Genomic DNA, 21,536 nt, shown 5'->3' on the forward strand with positions numbered 1-21,536 from the left:
TGGGGAGGGGAAAGCAGAGGTAGGGGAGGACTTGCGGGTGCCCCCCACCACTGCCAGCCCCCCCAGCCCTGCACCGCCGGGGTGCCCTTACCTGGTGACCCCGATGTGTCGGGCGAGGACCTCCCAGGTGCTGCCTGCGGGCAAGTGGGGAGGGGCTGAGTTTGGCAGACCTGCGGTGGGCAGGTGCTGAGCCCACCCAGAGCAGGCAGCTTCCCCCTGGAAGGGGGCACAACACCCCACATCCACGGAGACAACACCCCATGTCCATGGGGACAACACCCCCCATCCACGGGGACCCAGGACAGGGTCTGCGCCCAGGGCAGCGGCCACCCCAGGGTGCCCCAGTGCTGGGCACATGGCTGGACCCCCCTGAGCCACAGCAGCCCCCCAGCACCCAGAAGGATGGAACCACCACACCCACACCAGTTTGGGGGTGCAGCCCCGGGGCACCGTGGGGAGGGGGTGAAGCCTGGGGGAGCAGAGGTGGGGGAGAGCGAGGGAAGGTGTGGGCACCCCCAAAGCCCCCCGTACTCACAGCTGCGCCGCAGGAGCTGGTCCAGGACGGGCAGCGTGTAGACGCATATTTGGAAAACGAACTGGGCGAGGAGGAAGAGGATGCTGGTTGCCAGCAGAGCTTTGAGGAGGGGGCCAGTGTGACCTGCGAGACACACGCACCCCATTACCCATCGCCCGAGGGGACCCTGGGATGTGCCAGCGCCCATGGGAGGAGCTGGGTGCGCTCCGGCTGATGCCGGGGGTCTGCCCGAGGGTCACGGCCCCCCCAGGACCTCACATCTCCCCGCGTGCACCCAGCGCAGCCTAAGAGCACCCTCTGTGCTGCATTCTTGGGGAAACTGAGGCACGGGACAACGCAGGGAGCTGGGGGCCCAGGACCACCCTCCCCCCTCGCTGGCACTGGGCTCAGCTCCCCACCCCTGGTGGAACACCCTGTGTGTGGGGCTCCAGAGGGTCCCCCACACCACGAGCCCCATCAGACCTTCCAGTAGCCACAGCCGTGCCCCCATCCCACCCAGTTTTCCGGGCCACGCGCCCACTTTCCCGGCCACAGGGGACAGGCAGCGAGCCCACCGTAGCTGTACACTCGCCGTGGGGGTGGTGGTGGGGGCGGCCCCGGGCCAAAAACTCTCCCTCTGCTTGTTTTTTCCTGTAAAACCACGGGAAAGCTCTCGACAGCAGCGCGAGCCCATGAAATATTCAGGGGGCAGAGAGCTTTTAGCCGTGGCCGTGCCAGGCGCTGCCGGTGTGTGTCACAGCGTGGCTCAGCCTGGCACAGAGGGGCAGGGAGACCGGTGGGGGCTACGGTCACTCGGTGCCACCCTGGGAGGGGGGGACACACGTCCCACGCACCCGCCTTGGGGGGATGCACCCCTGCACCCCCCGCTCCCACACACACACACATACCCCCCCGCGGGGCACGTGCCCGGGCAGGGCGGAGGGGCTGCTCATGGTACATCCCTGCCCACCCGGCGGGCACAGCCCAGCCCTGAGGTTTCTGGTTAATAAGGCTCAAAACTGACCATTTTGGAGCTAGAGGGCTATTAATAGCCACGCCGGGCTATAATTAACAGAGCGAGGCTGCTGTGAGGAGCCACGCTGCCCAGGCGGGGAGGGGGGAAACCGCAAGGGAAGGAGGGCAGGTACCTGCCCGCACGCTGCCCGCCCTGCCCGCGCCCCAGGGTGAGCCCCTTACCTCCAGCGGGGTGCGGGGTGGGCCCCGGGAACCAGGGCAGGAGCAGCAGGAAGAGCAGGTACACCAGGGAGAGGAGGTTGAAGCGGAACAGGCAGGCTGCGGGCAGAGGTACAGGCAGGGTTAGTGCACGGCGAGGATGCTGCATCCCACCCCCGGGGGTCCCTGAGAGCAGCACCCCGACCTGGGCGGTGAGGGACACCCCAAAATGATGGGTGGTCCCAAACAGGGGTGCACACACCCCCCCCCCCCGAAATGACAGTGGGAAGAGGGGGACACGGGCAGGAGCCCGGGCTGGGTCAGTCCCGGTGACCCACAGCGGTGGCACAGGTTGCGGGGGGGGGTGGGGGTGGGCACCAGAAGTCCCAGGTGTCGGGGTGACAAGGGGACAAGAGCCACGACCAAAATCTGCTGCATCTCCACGGGGGTCCTGCAAGACCACCCTGAGGTTTGCGGGGACCCCCACAGCCAGGCTGGGACCCCCACCCACCTGCCCCCAGCCCCGCTCTGGGTGCGCCACCAGCTCACCACCTTCCCCCCCCCCCCACCTCCCCGGCTTATTTTTAGAGCTAAATTACAGCTTGTTTTCAGGCGGGAAACCGTCGGAGGAGCTGGGCAGGGAGCGGGGCTGGGCCAGCGCCCCACGGAGCTGCTGCTGGCGGGGGACGGGGACCCGGGGGGGGCCACACACCCCAGGGCACCGCAGCTGGGGACGCGGCGTTCCCACCGGCTGCGTGCAGGGAACAGGCGAGCGGTGACAGACACCAGCACATGTCCCCGCGGGGGCCCTGCGGCCACCCAGCCACGAGGCCACGGTGACGGGCACGGTGCTGCCAGACCCCCACCAAATCGGTGCTCGGCCAGAGAGGAAGGGATTGGGGGGGGGGGGGGGGGGCTTGGCTTTTTAACTGTGCCCCTGCTCCAGGCATCTCTCTGTCCCCTCCTCTGCAAACCGGAGGGACGTGTCCCCACGTGTCCCCCCCCCAACTCCGGGTAAGGGGGATCCCTCTGGGGCAGCCCCAGGGATGGGGCAGGGGGGGGCAGCCACAGGGAATCAGTGTTGGGGACCCCAGTTCTGTGTGGTCAGGGCAGGGTCCTGCTCCCTTTGGCACCCCACTTGGGGAGGGGGTGAGGCAGAGGGGGCTGACAGAGCAGCCCCCAGCCCCGTGGGGATGGGGGGGCAAGGGGGGGGGGGGCAGGCTGGGAGCCAGGGGATGTGCTTGGCCCCACCAACCCCGGCGCGGCCCTTCCTGTGTTTACGAGGTTTCATGGGACGGCACATCCTGGGGTGAGGGACGACGTGGCCAGGGTGGGTGGGGGGACACGGTGCAGCCCCCCATGAGCAGCCCGGCACCCCGGGAATGGCAGGGGATCCTCGGAGGGCGCGGAGGGGCGGGTGGGGAGGCACCCAGGGATGCCCCCGGCACGTCCCACGCAGCACCCATGGGGGCTCACGCCGGTCCCCGACCCCACAGCGGGGTCCCCAGCTGCCTCCCTGCCCTGGGGGTGCAGGGGTGGGGGGACCGGGAGCAGCATCCCGCCAGCCGCCTCGCCATGGTGACCCCGGGACGCGTCACCTCCCCGCACGCTGCCGAGGGTTGCTGGCTACGTTTCGGCAAACCATGATCTCATGGAGCAAATATTCCCCTTCCCGCGCCAACGGCGACGGCCGAGAGGAGCCCTCCCGGCGCGGGGGCGAGACGCTGCTCCGGCCTAACGTGGGGGCCAGCCAGCCCCCCCCACCCCGCGATGGCCACCGGCACCCCCAGGCCTGGCACCGAGCCCCCAGCCCACCCCTGTGCCAGGTCCTTTGGGTGTCTGAGGGGAACCAGCCCCGGCGTGAGCCCCCGTCCCAGCCGCGGTGGGCGCTGGTGGCCCGGAGGGCTGTGACAGAGCCCTGCTGGCATCGCCTGGGCCGGGGGCTGCCCGAGAGCGGCGGGGACAACGGGGGCTCTGGGGAGACCCACGGGCATCGCTGGGCACTGGGGGGGACACACAAGCCGCAGGGACCACCCGTGCCTGGAGCAACAGCGTGACCCACATGTTTTAGGCCACCAGCGCCGGGGATGTCGCTCCTGGGCCGGCACTGAGCCGGCGTCCTGGTGGCAGCAGCTTGGGGTCACCACAGGCATTGGGAAGGGCCAGGAAATGCAGAGCACCCCGCTGCACCCCAAGGCCGAGCCAGCACCCAAGGGACCCTCTGGCCGGCAGCTGCCCCCCCACCCCGACTTGAGGTATCGCCGGGAAAGCTCCCGGCGCGGTGGGCAGCGCTCAACCCCCGCTTCAACCAGCTTTTAAAGGCTCAAGGATGAAAAAGGGGGGAAAAAAAAAATAATAAATGAGGTTCCAGGGAGCAGCCCCCCGGGATGGTGCAGCCCGGTTTGGGGTGCCCAGCCCTGCACCCCCGCCTCTGCGGCGGGGCGCGCCGTGCCCACGGGCAGTGGGTGCTCGGTGCTGCACACTCCGAGGAAACCGGTTCCCCCGCGGTGCCGACAGCAGGGAAAGTGCCCGGCGTGGGGAGAAAAACCAGTTTGGTGTGTGGGGAGAGAAACCCGCCCTCCCGCACCCATGGGAGCCGGGTGGGTGCTGTGGCACCCACCGCCCCCCTCCCCACGCCAGCAGCACCCATCGCCCACACACGCGCGGGGCAGGATCTGACCCACGCTGAGCATCCCCCTTGTACCCCCAGCAAGGTCCTCTTGGATCTGCACCCCAAACCCCCCGTTCCCCAGCTCTGTGACCCCCTTTGCCCCCCCCGGGGAGCAGCCTCGCTGCCGGGGAGTTCACCGTCACCGCGGCCGGTGCTGGCAGCCAGCAGCGCCTGAAATATTAACGATGTTAATGTGCCGGGGGGAGGATAAATCCCAGCGCCGGGGACCTGGGTGAGATGTTTCCTTCACACCGGCCTCTAATCTCTGCTGGGGAGGGGAGCGGGGGGGTCATCGGGGACCCCAGGGGAGGGTGGAGGTGGCCAGGGAGAGCCACCACCGGGGTCTCTCCCGTTGCCACCGGGCTGGGATCATGGGAAGGGCAGTGGTGGGAGAGGGTCGGGGTCTGGCGCAGCCCCCTCCCCGCAAGCCGGGCACCACCCCGTGCCCGGGGACAGATCCATACCCAAGTACGTGGGAAAAGGGGGGTCCCCAGCCCCCAGCGGCCATGGGGAACCCGCACAGCACCATGCACCCTGTGCCCGTGCACAGCCCGGACAGCGATTGGCATCGGCGCAGCCGCTGGCTCTGCGGGGACCTGCGGCCGCTCAGGATTAATTAGAAGAGCTCTTTAATTCCTTGCCTGCCCTGCTATTTTCACACAGGCCCGTTACCTGCTGCCAGAGCCAGGCAGCTCTGCCAAGCCGCTTCCCTGCAGCTGGGTCCTGCCTCCCGGCTAACTGGGCCCAACTTGGGGTCCCCAGGGCTGGGGACACACACACACACACACACAAACTGGGTCCCCCAGGGTGTCACTTTGCACCCAGGACCCCACGCTCTGCACCCGCTGGCTGCAAACCAGAGCTTGGCCAACGCACCCCGGCCGCGGGGGCTCCCCCCAAGGGATTTCTCTCCCTGCCCCAAAATCCAGGCAGCCCCAAAGCAGAGAGCCCCAAAACGGGCCACAGCGGGAGAGACAGTCACCGGGTGGAAGTTCCCAGCCCCGGCTTCTCTTTCCGGGAAGCGGGAGCAGCCCCGCCGGTTCACCCGCCGTATCCTGTTTTTGTGGAAAATTAATCCCGGTCCTGCCAGCGCCGAGACAGCGGCCGGCCCCTGCTCCCCCGGGGGTGCTGCGGGAGCTGCCCCGGGAGGGCACCGGGCTGGGTGCCAGCGGGTGCCCCGGCTGCCAGCTCGGGAAACACCAGTGGCTCATGGAATGGGACAGGGGACCCAGCAGCTGCCACCCCAGTGCTGGGGGACACCCCTGTGCCCGGCACCCACAGCCGGGCACACGCCGGGGTGGCACAGCCGATGCCAAGGGGTCCCCCCGAGCTGTGGGCTCAGCACTGGGGTGTCTGTGCACACCGACCCCATCGCACCGGGATGTTCCTTGATCCACCGTAACATTTCCCACCCCCCCTCCTCGCCCAGCCCCGACGGGCACCCCGGGACTCTGCCCCAGCCGGGGCGCAGGGGAGGCGAAGGGTTGAGCCCTTGGTGATAAAGGCCCCGAACCCCCTCCCCAGACAGCGGGGGGAGAGCCCCAGGGGCAGCGTGGGGACCTCCCCACGGCGCCCCCCACCCCAATGGGGCCGTGGGGGGGGGCTGCAAAAGGCTGGGTGCTGGGGAATGGGCACCCCGGGGCGGGCAGCGTGCGGGCAGGCTGCAGGCAGCCGGCCCTTTGCCTCCCATCCCCCTGTGTGCCTGGGGAGGAAACAGCAGTTATTGCTCTTGGAGACAGCGGTGGCTTGGCTTTTTTTTTTTTTTTTTTTAATTTTTTCCTTTTTTTTTTTTTTTTCCCTCCTCTTTTTTATTTCCCTTCATTTTATAAAAAGCACCTGACCGCAGGAGGCAGCTGCCTGCAGCCCACGCGCCTGCCAGCACCCAGCTGGGTACCAGCCCCCTGCAGCACCCAGGGCCAGCCAGGACCCCCGCCAGGGACCCCCCAGCGCCCCATCACCACCCCATCACCCAGACTCAGCCCCCCTCCCCAATTTAGGGGGCACCGCAGCCCGAGGGAGGGGGGCTCCACCCTCACCCATCCCTTCTGCCTGAGCACCCAGCGCAGCCAGGACCATCGCCCAGGCCGGGGGTCCTGGCGCAGAGCTGCCCCCCCCCGCCCCGGTCACCCCACGGGTGGGATGTACACTGGTGGGAAGGCACGGCAGGCTGTGCCCCCCCCGCCCCCTGCTCTGTGCACCCCAGCACCCTGCCAGGCAGGACAGAGCCGAGGTGCCTGCGCTGGGTGGGGATACGGCTGGGAGCCACGGCGTGGGGGGCCGTGGGAAACGGGGGGCTGCCCCGAGCTGTGCCGTGGGGGTCCGTGGGAAGTGGGGGGCTGCTCCTAGGCACACCGTAAGGGTCTGTGGGAAGTGAGGGTCTGCCCCGAGCTGCACCCTGGGGCTCAGCTCCTGCACCTCCACCCACCCCGCGCTGGCCAGGAGCCGCGAGCAAACATCCTCCGGACGTTTGGGACGAGCGGAATTGCCGGGGAAGGAAGGGCCGCAGGGGGGTCGTGCTCCGGGGCTCTTCCTTCCCCCCCCAGGTGCAGCAGGATGAGCCACATTCCCCCTCTCCCCGTGCCTCAGTTTCCCCCTCGGTGCATGTGCAAGGCCCCAGGCCCCCCCCGAGTCACCCACAGGATGATTTTGACAAGCGGCTGGAGCGGGAGGGAGCTGCTCTCCCAGGACAACACCCCCCCCTATTTAAACAAGCCACCTATAACCTCACCGGGGGGGCAACACAAACACCGTCACCAACCACGGGTCCCCGGCGCGCCGTCCCGTGCCGGAGCGGGTCAAAGCGAGCCAGACACGATTTGGGGTCAAACCAAGATAACTGGGGCACAAAGGGCCCCATGCGCGAGGCCGCGCCCAGAGGCCACGTGTCGCCCCACGCACCCATGGGATGCGCCCGGCAGCTCCCGCGTCCCCTCCGGCCGGGGAGGCCTCGTGCAAAGCGGCACCCGGGCACCTTCCTTCCCCAAGCCCCGTCCGTAGGCAGGGTTATAATTAAACCTCCTCACATCCTGCGCGATGCACTGAGTCACTCCTCGAGCGAACCCGAGCAAATAAAGAAAAAGCTTTTTTCAACAGTCACCGACTTCCTCCGCCAGCGAGACTCGCCCCGCGCCGGCGGCACGAGCCAGCACCGCGCACCCCAGCCCCGCTCCCCAAAACGCGCCCGGGCCCCGCGGGTTCTTGGCTGGTCGCTGCTCCCGTTCCCTCACTCCGGTCCCTTTCTCCCCAAAATTCCCGCTGTCGCTTCCCCGGGGCCCGCGGACGCCCCCGGCACGGGTCATGTCAACCCGGTGACGGTGGCCAGCCCCCGCCTGGGCAACAAGGAGCCCCTTGAACAATCCTGTTTATGGAGAGGGATTTTTTTTTTTTTTTTTTCCTTTGCGTCTAGGTAAAGGTAAACGCAGCGTCCCCGAACAGGCTCCCCCCGAGCAGCCGGGGTTCAAAGAGCCGATTCTTGTTCTGCGCGTCCCAGGACACGGGGATTTTCCAGGCCGGTAGCCAAACGGTTGCCTCGCTGGGTGGTGACAGGCCAGTTTGGCTTCCAACGGGCGCTGGGAGCAGCTTCGGAGCCGCGGCCCCCGCGAAGGTGGTGGCAGGAGGGGGGGGTGCCCCGCTCCCTGCTGCGGCCACGGGGATGGGGTGGGTGCCAGGACCCCCCCCCAGCATTGCCCATCCCCGGGGCTGCCCCAGCACCCTCTTTGCCCCCCCCCCCAACCCTTCCAGAGGCAGAGGAGCGAGTGGGGTGACACGGGACAATTTCAGCCCCACGCGTGCCCGGTGCTGGGGGTGTGGGTGCCCCCTGGCTGCACCCACGCGGGGGGGGACACACACACGGACACACACGCGGGGCGCTGCCCCCCCACACCCCGTCTAGAGAAGTTGCAGCGTTTCTCCAAAGCAGCTCTGTCCCGCGGAGGGGGGGGGGGGGCATGCAGTGGGTCCCCCGTGAGCCTGGAGCGGGGTGGGGGGGACACACACACACACGCAGCGTGGCCCCCCGTGGGGCTGGGGACACACACACACCACACTGTGGGGCTCAGGGCGGCGGGGGGGGGGGAGCTGTGCGCGTCCAGCCACACCGACCCACCCGCCTCCCCCCAGGGTTGGGGAGCACCGCGACGCTGCTCACGCGTGGAGGGGGGGACACACACAGAGACACAACGCACCCCCCCTCCCCGGCACTCACCGGCGAGCAGGGCGAGCGGCAGCAGTAGCCAGTAGAGCCCCGCACACAGCCCCCGCCGCTCCATCCCGTCAGCCGCCGCCGGGCCGGGCCATGCCCCGCCGCGCCGCGCCGAGCCGTCCCGTTCCGCCCCGCCGGGGCTGGGCAGGCCCCACTGCCCGGTCCCGGAGCGCAGAAAACGGCCGCGCGCTTTTTTTTTTTTTTTTTTCCGCGCCCCCCCCGCCCCCCCCCCTACCCTCCCCTTTTCCCCGGGTTCGCTCTCGCTGTCTTTATAAAGCGGCGCCGCCCGCCCCTCTCGGCGGGCTGGTCCGGCTCGGCTCGGCTCGGCTCTGCCCGGCCCGGCCCGCCTAGCGCCGCCCGCCGGCACTGCAGCCCCGCCACTGCTGCCACGAGTTGGCCGGTCTCAGCCCCGACGCCCCCCACCCTGGTCGGGGTGAGCCCACACCCCCCCCACACCCCCCCCCCCCCCGCTGCTGCCGGCAGCAAAGGGCATTTGCAGCAAGAGAAATAAATCTTTTTAAAAAAATAAATAATTAAAAAAAAAAAAAAAGCTGATGTGCTTCCTGTTTGCTTTGTATTAAAAAAAAAAAAAATAATAATAAAAGGCCGGAGTTAATTGAGGCTGAGTGCTCCGCTCCTGCCCCGGGCTCGGTAATGCCGGTGTGGAGACCCGCAGCCGGGGCAGCGGCATGGGAGTGGGGGGGTCGAGTGTGTCCCCCCCTCCCCGGGAGCAGCCGTGTCCCCTCGGGAGCTTCGTGTCATGTCCCCAGCGCTGGGTGGCCAAATGAGGGGACCTGGGTGCCACACTCGCTGCTGCACCCCGAGCTGGGCCAGCGCTGGGCACGGCCGGTGGCATGCCCCCATCACGGGTGAGGGCAGCGTGGCCAGTGGCCGCAGGGCAGCCGGCAGTAGCCCGGGCAGTGCCAGTAACCGCCAGCCCCTAACAGGAAGCACCGGCCCGTGAAATTCCCCGCATTTTTTAGCTTCCCCACGTTTGTTTTCTGAACACGCTTCACAAACTGGCATCCAGCTGGCGCGCCGCCGACCCGCTGCCCCCCTTGGCGGGCTCTGCTCTCTTCCCTGGGCCCCCTCCAGCATTTTTGGGGCTTTTCCCCCCCCCACCCCAGGCCTAGCCCCCAGATGTTCCGCCGAAGCTGCAGCCGTCGGACCCCTCTGCCCGCACCCCAGCCCTGAACCGTGGGCAGGACGGGCCCGAGGCCCCAAACACGTGTGTCCGGGTGGGTTTTGCTGGGCGCAGCCCCCCCGTGGGAGCTGGGCTGGCCTGTGGGTGCCCAAGTGCCCCCCTGAGCATCCTCAGAGCAGGGACCCGGCCCCCTCCACCCGGCGACCCTCGTCACTGAGACCTGGCGGGATTCACTCGTGTCACGAAACCGCTCGTCAACGCCGAGTCACAGATCTCAGCGCCACATCCCGCAGACCTCAGCGTGGAAATTACCGCAGCGAAAGCCCCGGGCTGCACATCCACCCCCCCCACCCCGAAGGGATCCAGGAACCCACACCAGCATCTCGCTCCCAGCCCCGAGCCCCCGCCACGCCGCAATGGAATCTGTGGCAGTAAATGGGCGCGGGCAACGGCACCCCAGAGCCCTGCCGCGGGCCGCCGAATCCGGCCCTGAGTGGCCCCCGCTCCACTTTACCGGCCTCGCTCCGGCTTTAAGTGAGATGCCGGGGAACGCTGCGGCCCGTAATGTGCTGCGGGCGCGGCCTGAGTGCCCGGCGAGGTGTTTTATGGGCGAACCAGCCTCCCCACACGTCCGGGCAGTGCCATTAGCCCGCGGGCACGCCGAGGGGCAGGCAGGGGTGCTGTGGGTGCTCTGGGACCTCTTGTTCACGCTTCTGGCCCTAACTGGAGCGCTGGCCACCACGGACACGTCGGGGGGGGGGAGAAGGCGGCAGCGTCCCTCGAGGGGCCCCTGTGGCCACCGTCGAGCTGTCGCTGGGAGCCGGGCGGGGCTCGCTGGAAAGCAGCAGCCCCCCGGCCCGCAAGTGGGGGGAGCAGATGGAACGGGTGACCACTAGCCCCCGGGCCAGCGCCATTGCACGTGCTGCTCGCCCTGCTCTTCCCCGGCCCGGTGCTCCCCGCTAAGTCGCAGCTCCCCCGCGGGCCGAGCAGCCCAAAGTCGGAGCCCCGCCGCGGAACGGGCCCGACCCCCCCAGCAGCGAGCAGCCACCGATGTGTTCCCCCCCCCCCCCCCCCAAGCAGAGCAGGGTTACAGGGGGGCGCGGCGCCTTTAAGAACCCCCGTGGCACCAATTCCGCCTCACGTGACCCGCCGGGGGGCGGTTCCGCGGCCGCGCGCGTTCCCGCCAAGAGCGGGGCATTTGGCGGGGACACGTGTTGGCGCGCCGGGACCGTCCCCGGTACCGGCCCCGGCCCCGGCCCCGCCATGGCCCAGCGCCGCCTCACCGACTTCTTCAGCCGCACCAAAGCGGCAGCCGCAGCCCCGGGCAAGCGCGGCGGCGGCCGCCGGGTCAAGGCGGCCCCTCCCGGTCCCCCGGTGCCGCGGGAGGCGGAGGATGGTGCCCCGGGGGGGCTCAGCCCCCCCCCGCCGCCCGGTTCGCCGCGTACCCCGGCCCGCGGGGGTTCCCCGGCGGTGCGGGGACTGGCGGGGAGGAAGCGGAGCCGCCGGGAGATGGAAAGGGAGTCACCGGCCCGGCCCCGCGCCGGGGAGCCCGGCGGGAAACCGGCGCGGAAGAGGCTGGAGCTGGACCGGGATGCGGGACCGGGGACGCCGCCGCCCGCGGTAGGGAGCTGCCGGGGTCGGGGATGCGCCGCGGCCCTGAAAGGGGGCGGGGGGGGGGGGGGCGTAAACCCAGGGCACCACGTGCAGCAGCACCCCCCCGCCCCTGCAAGGAGTGACCCGCCCCCCCAAGGGCTTGCCCCGTGCCCCCAGCGCAGCCCCCCCTTAGTACAGACCCCCCCAGGCTTGTTCCCCTTCTCCTGATGCAGAAACCCCCCCCCGCAACTTGCCCTCTGACCTCGGTGCAGCCCCCCCCTCAGTACAGACCCCCCCACCCCAGGGCTTGTCCCCCTTATGACGCAGAAACCCCCCCCCCGGGCCTGCCCCCTGCCCCCAGTGCAGCCCACCCCCCAGTATAAGGCCATGGGGGGGTACTGGGGAGGGGGTCCCGGGGGTATGGGTTTCCCAGGCAGCCTCTAACGCTCTTCCACTCCCTCGCAGGCCGCCAGCCCCTCGCTGGCCACCAGCCCATCGCCTCCGGCCACTGCTCGGCCCCCGACGACACCGCCACTGGACCGGGCAGCGGCCCCCCCGTGCCAGGGGCAGGATGGGGGGACACAGCCCAGCACAGCCCCCCCGGAGACAACCAGGCGCCTGCAGCGGGTACGGGATGAGCCTGGCTTTCTGCTCCCCATTTATCGTGTTCCTCCTCTGACCCTGTGTCTGTTCCCGTTCCCCCCCCAGGAGGATCTGGCCGGGCTGAGGTGCCGCCTGCAGAAGATGAAGGAGGAGGTAGCCCAGGTGGCCCAGTTGCCACCCGTCCCCACCGGGGCCAGCACCGACCTGCGGAGCCGTCTGGAGCGAGCGCGGCAACTGGAGCTGCGGATCCGTGAGAGGAAAGCGGGCAGCGGAGCCGCGCAGGGAGCGCGGCCGGCGGGGGACACCGGGGCGGCAGCTCCTGTGGTGGAGGCCGGGTGAGGAGCGGCTTTGGGGATGTGACCCCAGATTTGAGGAAGGGAAATCGGGGTGTCCCTCTTCTGCTGCTTGCAGGGGTCTTCCCGCCCCTGTGGAGGGGGTGTGGGGGCACTGGGACAGACCCGCTGCACGCAAAGGGCATCTCTGCCTTGAGTGTTGGGGTGTCGACATCCCCAGGACTGGTGGTGGGACCCAGATCCTGGCACAGGTTGCTCAGAGAGGGGTTTGGCGATGGGGGGGACCCCTCTCAACCCAACCGGGGCGGGCACGCAGCTCCCTGGCTTTGAGGTCACAAAATTGCAGAGTCGTCTCCAGCCCAAGCATGACCCTCCCCCTGACCGTTCCCAACCCCACCAGATCCCTCAGCGCTGGCTCAGCCCGACTCTTCAACCCCCCCAGGGATCCCGGGGACTCCCCCCTGCCCTGGGCAGCCCATTCCAACACCCAACAGCCCCTTCTGCACAGAAATCCTTCCTCAGAGCCAGCCTGACCCTGCCCTGGGCAGCTTGAGGCCATTCCCTCGGGGCCTGGCGCTGGGGCCTTGGTTAACGCTTTTGGCAGTGGGATCCCCATCCTGGCTGGCCTCTGGGGCCGGGGGGGCATCCCAGCACCACATTCACTGTGGTGGGGACCCTAACCCCCTCCCCATCTTCATTCCCAGCAGTGAGAAGACCCCCGCGTACCAGCGGTTCCACACCCTCGCGCAGGATCTGCCCCCGGGGCTCACGCTGCCCTACAAGTTCAAGGTGCTGGCGGAGATGTTCCGCAGCGTGGACACCATCGCCGGGATGCTCTTCAACCGCGCCGAGACCGTCACCTTCGCCAAGGTCAAGCAGGGGGTGCAGGATATGATGCGCAAGTAAGTTGGCAGCACGTTTTGGGGGCCCCGCTGAAGCTCCCGGGCCCTGGTGTCAGCCCCTGGGGGATCCTGACCTCTCGGGGTGCTGTTACAGGCAGTTTGAGGAGCGGCACGTGGGGCAGATCAAGGCGGTTTACCCCACCTCGTACCGGCTGCGCCAGGAGAAGAACATCCCCACCTTTGGCAACGGCGTGAAGAAGTCTGACTACCAGCTCACGCTGGAGCCGGTGCTGGGGGAAGGTACGTATGGCTCGGGGCGGGGGGGGCCCATCCACGCTCAGCCCTGGCTGGGATCCCTGAATCCCCAGGGGTGCTCCCAGCTCGGTCTCTTGGATAATCACCTGGCACATAGGGGCCTGAGTGCGTTGGAAATGGAGAACACATTTGGGGTCCCCCAAAAGCAGGGGATGGGGGCTCTCCCTGGTCTTTCTTTTGCTGTTGAAGTACTTATAGAAACGTTTCTTGTTATCTTTGACTGCTGAAGCCAGATTAATTTCTAGCTGGGCTTTAGACTTGATTTCTACCCTGCACAGCCTCTCTGTAATCACTGTGAGTGGCCAGTCCCTTCTTCCAAAGGCTATAAACTTTTTTTCTCCCTGAGTTACAGCCAAAGCTCCCTGTTCAGCCAGGGTGGCTTTCTCTGCTGCCGGCTTCTCTTACAGCACCTGGGGACAGCCAGCTCCTGTGCTGTTAAGACTTTCTTCTTAAAGAGTGTCCAGCCTTCCTGGACCCTTCAGGACAATCATTAGGACAATTATCTCCCTCTTAGATAATCATCTGGCACATAAGGGCCTGAGCGGGTTGGAAGTGGAAAACATTTTTGGGACAAGCAGGAGGATGATGGGGCAGTGATCTGGGGAGCTGGGCTTGTCCTTCCTGAGGTTCAGGCGTGGTGAAGCCGAGGTGCTGTGGGTGATGCTCGTGTCACTCCTTGCAGAGGAGAAAGTGGACGGCCGCCCGCACTTGTCGGCGTCGCGCCTGCTGGCACGTCGGAAGGAGTTCAACCGCAACCTGGTGAACATTGTCAAGCAGCATCACAAGGTGAGGACTCCCCCCCTGCTCCAGCACTTCTGGGTTGTTCTGGGCGCTGGAGAAGTGGGTGGAAGGAGCAGGCTGACATCCAGGCTGAAGGACGTCGCTGTTTCCTCTGGGATGCTCTTGGCGGGGAGCTGGAATCTCTCCTGGCTCTGGGTTTCCTCCAAGGCAGTTGCCAACCTGTGCTGGAGCACAGGGCAACGGCCAGCTTGCCCGTACCTGGCTGTGACGCAGCTCTCGCCCCTCTCCAGGCGTTCCTGGCCGCCCTCAGCCCCCCCATGGTGGTGCCCGAGGAGAAGCTGACCCGCTGGCATCCCCGCTTCAACGTGGACGAGGTGCCCGACATCAGCCCGGCAGAGCTGCCGCGGCCGCCCCAGGAGGACAGGCTGAGCACGGCCCAGGAGGTGCTGAGCGCAGCTCGGGGGATGCTGAGCCCCAAGGTGAGCCAGGACCAGGGGTGCCTGACCTCAGAGCAGCTGAGGCTGTTCTTGGATTGGGTCGGGAAGGATCATTTCTGAGCCACAGGACTCGGAGCACTGTAGGATGGGGGCAGGTGGGAACGTGAGCCTGGCTGTAAACGCGGCTGGTTGTGGCCTAGGCCTGGTTTCAGGCTGATTTGGGGGGCTGAGAGGAGATGAAGCGCCTCAGACTGTCCTCCGCAGGCAGGGATGGGTCAGATGGGGATGTGGTGGCGGGGGCGGCGGAGGGGAAACTTCTTTCTCCAGCGCGAGCAGTAACCCAACTCCTCCTCCCTCTTCCCCATGAGCAGATGGAAAAAGCTCTTGCCAACCTGGCCTTAAGAACCGCTGAAGCCGGTGCGGGGGAACCGGTGGCTTCCAAAGCGCCGTCCCCTGCCAGCACCTCCAGTGCTCTCAAAGGGGTGTCCCAGGCCCTGCTCGAGAGGGTGAGTAATTCGGTCCTGGCCATAACGCTGGGGTGTGGGGGGAGTTTCCTGCGCCTCACTCACCCCATCTCCGCTCCCCCAGATCCGGGCGAAGGAGGCGCGGAAGCTGCAGGCGCTGATGACGCGGGACCCGCGGCAGGAGGAGCGACTGGCCATGCTGGGCCGGCTGCCGGCCATGGCCCGTATCCTGCGCAACGTCTTCGTGGCCGAGAAGAAGCCGGCGCTGACCATGGAGGTGGCTTGTGCCCGCATGGCCGACAGCTACGACGCGCAGATGCCTCCCGGTAGGAAATCTGGGCCGGGGGGGAGATGGCTCTCGGTGGTGCGGGAGGGAAGGGGGTGGGAGCTGAGCTCTGACCCGGCGGCTGCTGCTCCTTTTGGCAGGCGAGATGGAGAAACACTTGCGCCTCTTCGCAGAGCTGCTGCCCGACTGGGTGGGGATCCACGCCCTCAGCACGGACACCTACATCAAACTGGACAAGGGGAAGGACCTCGGCCTCATCACGGAGATGCTCACCAAGGCGGCGAAGGAGGCGGAAGCCCTCTGAGCTCCCCCCTCAAGCCTTGAGGCTTCCCCTGTGCAATCTCTAGATGTAGCAAATCCCAGCTGCGCTCCGGGAACTGGTGTGGGTTGACAGGGATGTCTGATGAAGAGCAAAACGCCTTAATTTTAACTAATTCCTCTGCCGGGGTCCCTGAGGACTGTAGCTACCCTAACCTGTGGTAACTTTGCAAGCAGGGAAGAGGAGATAGTTAAGTTTTTCTCAGCTTTTCTGTGTTCTGAAGGTTTGATGCAGGAGGTTTCTTCCATTAACTGGGCCCTGGTGGGGTGGAGGCAGCACTGGGGAGGGTGAGAGGGTGACAGGCAGGAAGGAGTGAGAGAAGAAATCACAAGTTGATGTTTTTTGGAGCTCCGGGCCTTGTTCCGTTTTTAAGGGAGGGGAAAACGCATCTCCAGGACTCGCTGGAAACAACTACAGGACTTGTCAAAACATATTTGTATTAAATGTTTTAAATATAGCTGACTTGTGTTAACCCAGCGCTCTTCCTCGGTGAGCTGCCTCCATGGCAATTGGCGCCGGCCGGCACACGCGGGGCAGGGCTGGGTCCTCATCCAGCTCCTGGAGAAAAAGTAACTGGAAAAAGTGAGCGTGGGCTTGCAGGGAACTGAATGCAGCTTTTGTAAATAGGGGCTGTGGAGCAGCTCCTGCGGGGGATGAGTGGGGTGTGTGTGGGGGTTGGTTTTGTTGTTTTTTGTTTTTTTTTTTTACCCCCCCTGGGGAAAGCCCAGGTCACTGGGCTGAAGTGGTTTGGGAAGAGAGGAGGAGGAGGGTGCTGATGGCTGCAGAGGTGCTGGCCTGGCCCAGCACCCAGGGCAGGGCAGTGTGGGTGCAGGGGAGGAGGTGGGAGCTGTCCCAGCCCCTGTGGGGCACACCACCCCGCTGTCTGAGCCACGCTTTGCTGGTTTTAGCATGAAACGTCAAGGACTTGCAGGGAAAGGTGACTGTCTGACTGTCCTTCATTCCTCGGCGTGAGGGGGAAGCTTGGAAGTGAGATTTAAAAAAAAAAAAAAAAAAAAAAAAATCCTTAAAATTTGGAGTGCTGGTTTCAGAGGCTGGTCACATTGGAGATCCCAGCAGCGCAGCCCAAGGGAGCAGGCCCTCCTCTTCCTCCAGGACGCTGCTCACCAGCCAAGTGGTGCTGCTGGCAGGAGGTAGCCCAGTTTCCAGAGAGGAGGATTTAAACCCGGCCCAGAAGCTGGAGGGGATGCACAGGGCCGAGGTGCGAGGCTGGGCTCGGGGCAGGCTGCCGGCCACGCTGAATGCGCCTCACTGCAGTGGAGGCGGGGGGGGGAATGGTTTCGGCAGCCTGGCAGGCACATGCCTGCCCCAGGGGAGCTCACAGCGAGCTCCTGTTCTGCTGCTTAGGAGAAAAACCTTGTTTCTACGAGCAAATTACATCAACGGTTGCTCGCAGCCCGGCCAAGGCGAAGGCACTGTCCCTGGGTTCCCTGATGTCACCCCTTGGCCCCGCACGCAGCCGGCTCTGGCACTGGCAGGGCTTACACTCGCTTCCACAGAGTGCAGCTGCTTTCCACGGCTTTTTGGGGTGGAACTAATTTTTCCCTTCTCTCCCTCGCAGCAGGGACCCCTCCTTGTGCCAAGTATGCGAGGCGCTCCCTCCCTTGGCTCCACACAGGGGCTGGCTGCGAAAACAAGTGCCCTGGGGTAGGTTTCTCCCAGGGGAATGGTGTTTCTCAGCGCAAACTGAGCAGCCACTGAAGTGGCTTTTCAGGAAACGGTGATAAAAATAACTGTAATAGCCCTTATAAGTGGAAGGCAGCCCCATGTGCTGGATGGGGAAGGTGAGCTGAGCTGTGGGGGAGCCTGGTTTACACACACACTGGCACTGGGCATTTCTACTGCAACCCAGCAGGACCTGGGTAACCCCCTCCAGCTAGAGCTTGGTGCCAGGCCCGGAGAAAAGACACCTGAAGGGCTCAGTCCTGGCAAGAGATTCCTTCCAAGCATGTGGAGGGGCGACGGGGAGGTCATGCCACAACCTGGCAGCCTGGGTTTGGAGGAAGACACTCACAAAGGTAATTAACAGCTTCAGTTACTGCAAGAAGAGCTCTGAGACAGGTTAGAAAAAATAAAAATAAGTCAGCGTTTATTTTACCAGTGAGTTCAGGCCCTGCTAGGACAGGGACACAGTCCCTGATATTTTCAGGCAGGTGGAAGTTTTGGCACGCTAGGTCTCTGCTAGTCCTGTGACTGAGTTCTAGGGAGCATCTCCAAACCCCACACCACCACCCCAAGCCCAGTGAGACCTCTGGAGCTCAGCTGCAAAAGCAGAACACTTTTTCTTTCTTCCTCTGGCCTTATCTGACTCCAAATGTACCAACAAGAATGAGCTCCAAACTGGCATTGTCCTTTCAATGTCCCGCTGCCCCAGGAAGAACCCAGCAAATGGAGTCAGAAATGGTGCAGTAGAGGGGGAATTTGTGCTCAGCAAAAGCTGCCAGGCCCGGCTGGAGCTGCCAGCTCTGGTAGGTGCCAGCGCTGCTGGGCAGAAGGCAGGCAAACAGCCCTGAGCATGTGCTCGGTCCCCTTCTTCCTGCCTGGAGCCCACCTCTGCGCTACTTCTCATGATGTAGATTGCTCTGAGTTTTGTGAAATTCCCTGCTAAGGAGCACCCCGGAGCAAGGGAAGGCAGACACCTTCCTACAAGGGACCCGCAGCTTCCCACGGTCGCGAGGAAAGGAGACCATGAGCCAAGCTGCAAGCTGACACCCTGCCTGAGCTCATCTACACCAGCAACCTCCCTTGTGCAGGCAGCAGCTGCCTCTAGATTTCAGGACACAGGTCTGGGCACGCACTTAAATCTCCTTACCAAGCACTACCTTAATGTAAAAGCAACCTATTCCAGTGTGAGTGACAGCAGAGAGCAACCAGACCTTCCTCTGAGGTCAAATACTGAGGGATTTATCCCTTTGACAAATAATCCTTTTTTGCCCATCTTTTATGTTTCTTTGGCAAACTTTTAGCGGGTTCCTGAAAGGGAATTCTGGGCCCCCTGAACTATTGGACCTCTCCTGCCTCAGAGGCACTATTTTCACTTTGGTCTCTTAAAAAAAAAAAAAAAAAAAAAAATTCAGTGAAGCTGTATCTTGGTCTCTATCCCCCCCAAAGCAATCAGGCTGTTTCTTCTTTCCAAAAGGATGAACTCTGAAAAGAATCCTTACGCTTAACACACCTTAATCTGTGGCTTGGAAAACAAATAGGATTTAGGATTGTATAGCATCTGGCCAGGATCAAAATTGTAGGTTCTCCCCCCCTGCCCACCCCCTCATGACAGCAAGAGTCACTGATTAAAGCCCCAAACTCAGGGTGCGTGTTCCCTTCTCCCGGCTCCTCCTCAGTCATACTGCAGCAGAGAGTAGAAAGGGACAGACTTGAGCTTTTCTGACCCTTTCAGGAGTTTTAACTCTATGATCACCAGGCACTCCAGGACTTCAGCCTTCAGCCTCTTCATCAGCTCACAGGCTGCACACATGGTACCTGCACAACACCGAGGGGGAGCAGAACCATCATCACCCCAGGAGCAGCGCCGAGGTTACGCTTCAAACCCCAGAGCTGCTCCCGACGCACGCGTACGTGCGTGACACGTGCTTTAAGGCCGCCTGCTCCTCTCACCTCCAGTGGCAAGCAAGTCGTCTACAATAACGACTTTTTGTCCTGGTTCCACGGCATCACTCTGGATTTCAAGTTCAGCCTGCAGGGTGGAAAGAGCAGCTTCACTTTAGCCTTTGCCTGACAGAGGAACACTTCACAAGCTGCTAACGCAGGGTGGAATGCAGACAACTCTTCAGCGAGATCAGCCCCTAAAAACCCCCGAAACACATCCTCCAGCTACAGGGAGTGCCACGGAAATACAGAGCGGGTTAGGTGATTGTTGGGCCAACCCTCTGGCACGTCAAGATCCTGAACATTCATCAAATGAGTTACAGTCCCATCGTGAAACCTTATCCCAAAGCAATTTTCCAGGGGGGAAAATTTCCTGTAACGCGCTGGGCTGGAGCGCTCTGCTGTGACAGCACCGCCAAGCCACCTCCAAACGGCACAGGCACATCCTTTGTCAGATGAACTTGTCCCATGCAGGGGTTGGCCCAAACAACCCTCAGAAATATTGCCTAGGTTTGGTGTTTCTGCTGCTGTTAGTCACCAGAGGTAGCATGTTACTGGGCTCACGCCTCCGCTCTTTGACCGGAGAGGCCGCGGTGTTACGGGGCGAGCGCCCCGGTTTGGAGCCATGCAATAGAGGCAGTTACTTATCGCACTTACTGGAAGAGTGGGAAACACACTCCGTGTTCATGCCCCTGAATTCAAGCCAAAGAAAGCAATTTAGCACCAAACCTTATCATCCCCACTCCCCCCCACCACCCCCAACCAAAATCACAGCCCCTGGCATCAGCACTGGCTGTGACAGCCAGCTTGGGGAACCCCCCGCGCTGGTTTTATCACCCCGTCCCCTCACTGACACCCCCCAGCCCTGCCTCAACCAGGCTGGAAAACCTCTTCCCCTCCCTGGGCGTTACCTTGCCATACTCAAGGGAGTAGGAGACAGACTCGGTGGGACCGGGGAGTTTCCCCTTCTTCCGGATCGGCACGAAGCCGACCCCCAGTCTCTGAGCCAGGGGGGGGCCGATGAGGAAGCCACGTGAGTCCAGGCCTGGGGGGAGCAGAGCAGCACAAATACTCAGCCCGGGGGTGTCTCTGAACTGTACCCCAGGTTCATCACCCTCCCGTGTTCAGGGAGGGGGGGTGTTTCTAGAAGCAATTTGCTCTTAGAGTTGTTTTTGTGGGTTGAAAACACAGACCACGCTCAGCAGGGCCTGCGCTCGCCCAGAGGAGCGGCCGGTGGGTGTCGGGGCACCGCAGCGATCCCCCCCCCGCCCGTTTTACCTCCCCTCCAGCTCTCCTTCTTAGAGATAAGCTCAGCAAAGCCCCGTATCAGCTCGGCCACACAACCAGGGACTTTGTACCACGGGGGGAACACACTTCAGTTATCATGAAGGCCTTGGCCTAGGTTTGGTCTGGACTCCTTGAACTTTGGGCCCAGCCCAAGCGCTGCCTTCCTAACGTGTTCTCACCACAAAGGCTGTTTCTGTTGGCTTGAAAAGGTGCCCCCCAAGAAGGAAAACATGCTAGAACAGGGTCTGCCTGCCGTGGGGACGGTGTGAGACCTTACGGGCAGGGCAGGCTTCTTGTCATTCCTCTTTTTTTAACGCTGAAAGCAATGAATTACAGAATTGGCACTGAAGCATCAATCAGACGGCGCCTGCCACATCTAAAGGCAGGAGTTCTGGGAAGCACCGGAGCAGGGTGGGGGTATAACCTGTCCTGGCCTCACGCCACGACAGAGGCCAGCATCTGGGTGACTGCTGCAGTGTCCAGGGGGTGCAGAGTTCAGCTGTCTCCCCACGTTCCCGCCCGGTCACGGTGCTCTGCGCCGGCCTCTGAGATGTTTCAACCAACACTCACCTGCAATGAAGTCGATTTGGGGGAAAGATGCTCTCAAATGATCTTCCAGAAGATCGATCAAAGCCCGGAAAGCTGCGGGATCCTTCAGCAAGGGGCTGATATCGCTGTAAAAAGAGAGAGAGCGAGCAGTTGGCTACCTCCGGGGCTGGGCTGGCTCCCCACCGGGCTTCCAAGCCCCCGGGGGATGCGGGTCCTGCCCGGAGCAGGCAGGATGGGCAGCGGGGAGCCCCCCCCCCCCGGCTCTCCAGCCCCGCCCGCACCGGAACAGCACACCGGGCACCGGGAAGTCACGGAAGGGCCGCACCCGGTCGCGGACCCGCCGCAGCCGTTCCTCGGTCATGGCGGCCCCGCTCTGCGCAGCCGCCGCGCGGCACCGGGCGGGGCGCGGGGGGGCCCGGCGCCGCCTCCGGGACAGCCTGCGCCGGGTGCTGCCCGCCCGCCCCGCCCGGTGCCCCGCGG

The 21,536-nt window shown here is 64.5% G+C and overlaps 3 protein-coding genes across 5 annotated transcripts in view; 1 reads left to right on the forward strand and 2 right to left on the reverse strand.

Moving 5' to 3' along the window:
* Positions 1-8,741, reverse strand: part of PIEZO1 (piezo type mechanosensitive ion channel component 1 (Er blood group)) — a 26,717-nt gene extending 17,976 nt beyond the window's left edge. The window contains exons 1-4 of the mRNA XM_074912923.1: positions 8,563-8,741; positions 1,712-1,807; positions 536-658; positions 92-134 (exon numbers count right to left, since the gene is read on the reverse strand). Coding sequence (XP_074769024.1) covers positions 92-134; positions 536-658; positions 1,712-1,807; positions 8,563-8,626 — 326 coding nt within the window. The 5' untranslated portion in view covers positions 8,627-8,741. The remainder of the gene's footprint in view (positions 1-91; positions 135-535; positions 659-1,711; positions 1,808-8,562) is intronic.
* A 2,152-nt stretch (positions 8,742-10,893) lies between these two features.
* Positions 10,894-16,053, forward strand: CDT1 (chromatin licensing and DNA replication factor 1). Of its 2 annotated transcripts, none has more exons than XM_074913251.1 (10): positions 10,894-11,323; positions 11,762-11,923; positions 12,005-12,234; positions 12,897-13,094; positions 13,189-13,334; positions 14,032-14,135; positions 14,381-14,569; positions 14,899-15,033; positions 15,116-15,317; positions 15,418-16,053. In XM_074913251.1, exons 1-10 carry the CDS (start codon positions 10,967-10,969, stop codon positions 15,579-15,581), a joined length of 1,887 nt encoding a protein of 628 aa, XP_074769352.1. In that variant the 5' UTR covers positions 10,894-10,966; the 3' UTR covers positions 15,582-16,053. The 2 variants fall into 2 exon arrangements, with proteins under 2 accessions (XP_074769352.1, XP_074769353.1); XM_074913252.1 differs by having other exon boundaries at positions 12,900-13,094.
* A 1,648-nt stretch (positions 16,054-17,701) lies between these two features.
* On the reverse strand, positions 17,702-21,423 carry APRT (adenine phosphoribosyltransferase). Of its 2 annotated transcripts, none has more exons than XM_074913000.1 (5): positions 21,338-21,423; positions 21,078-21,181; positions 20,132-20,265; positions 19,230-19,308; positions 17,702-19,094 (listed from the first exon to the last, which is right to left on the reverse strand). In XM_074913000.1, the coding sequence occupies exons 1-5, from the start codon at positions 21,415-21,417 to the stop codon at positions 18,952-18,954; spliced, it is 540 nt and encodes a 179-aa protein (XP_074769101.1). In that variant the 5' UTR covers positions 21,418-21,423; the 3' UTR covers positions 17,702-18,951. The 2 variants fall into 2 exon arrangements, with proteins under 2 accessions (XP_074769101.1, XP_074769102.1); XM_074913001.1 differs by having other exon boundaries at positions 18,952-19,004; positions 19,221-19,308.
* Positions 21,424-21,536: the final 113 nt, after the last annotated feature.

The sequence above is a fragment of the Athene noctua genome, chromosome 9, assembly GCF_965140245.1.
Source record: "Athene noctua chromosome 9, bAthNoc1.hap1.1, whole genome shotgun sequence".
NCBI classification, from domain to species: Eukaryota; Metazoa; Chordata; class Aves; order Strigiformes; family Strigidae; genus Athene; species Athene noctua.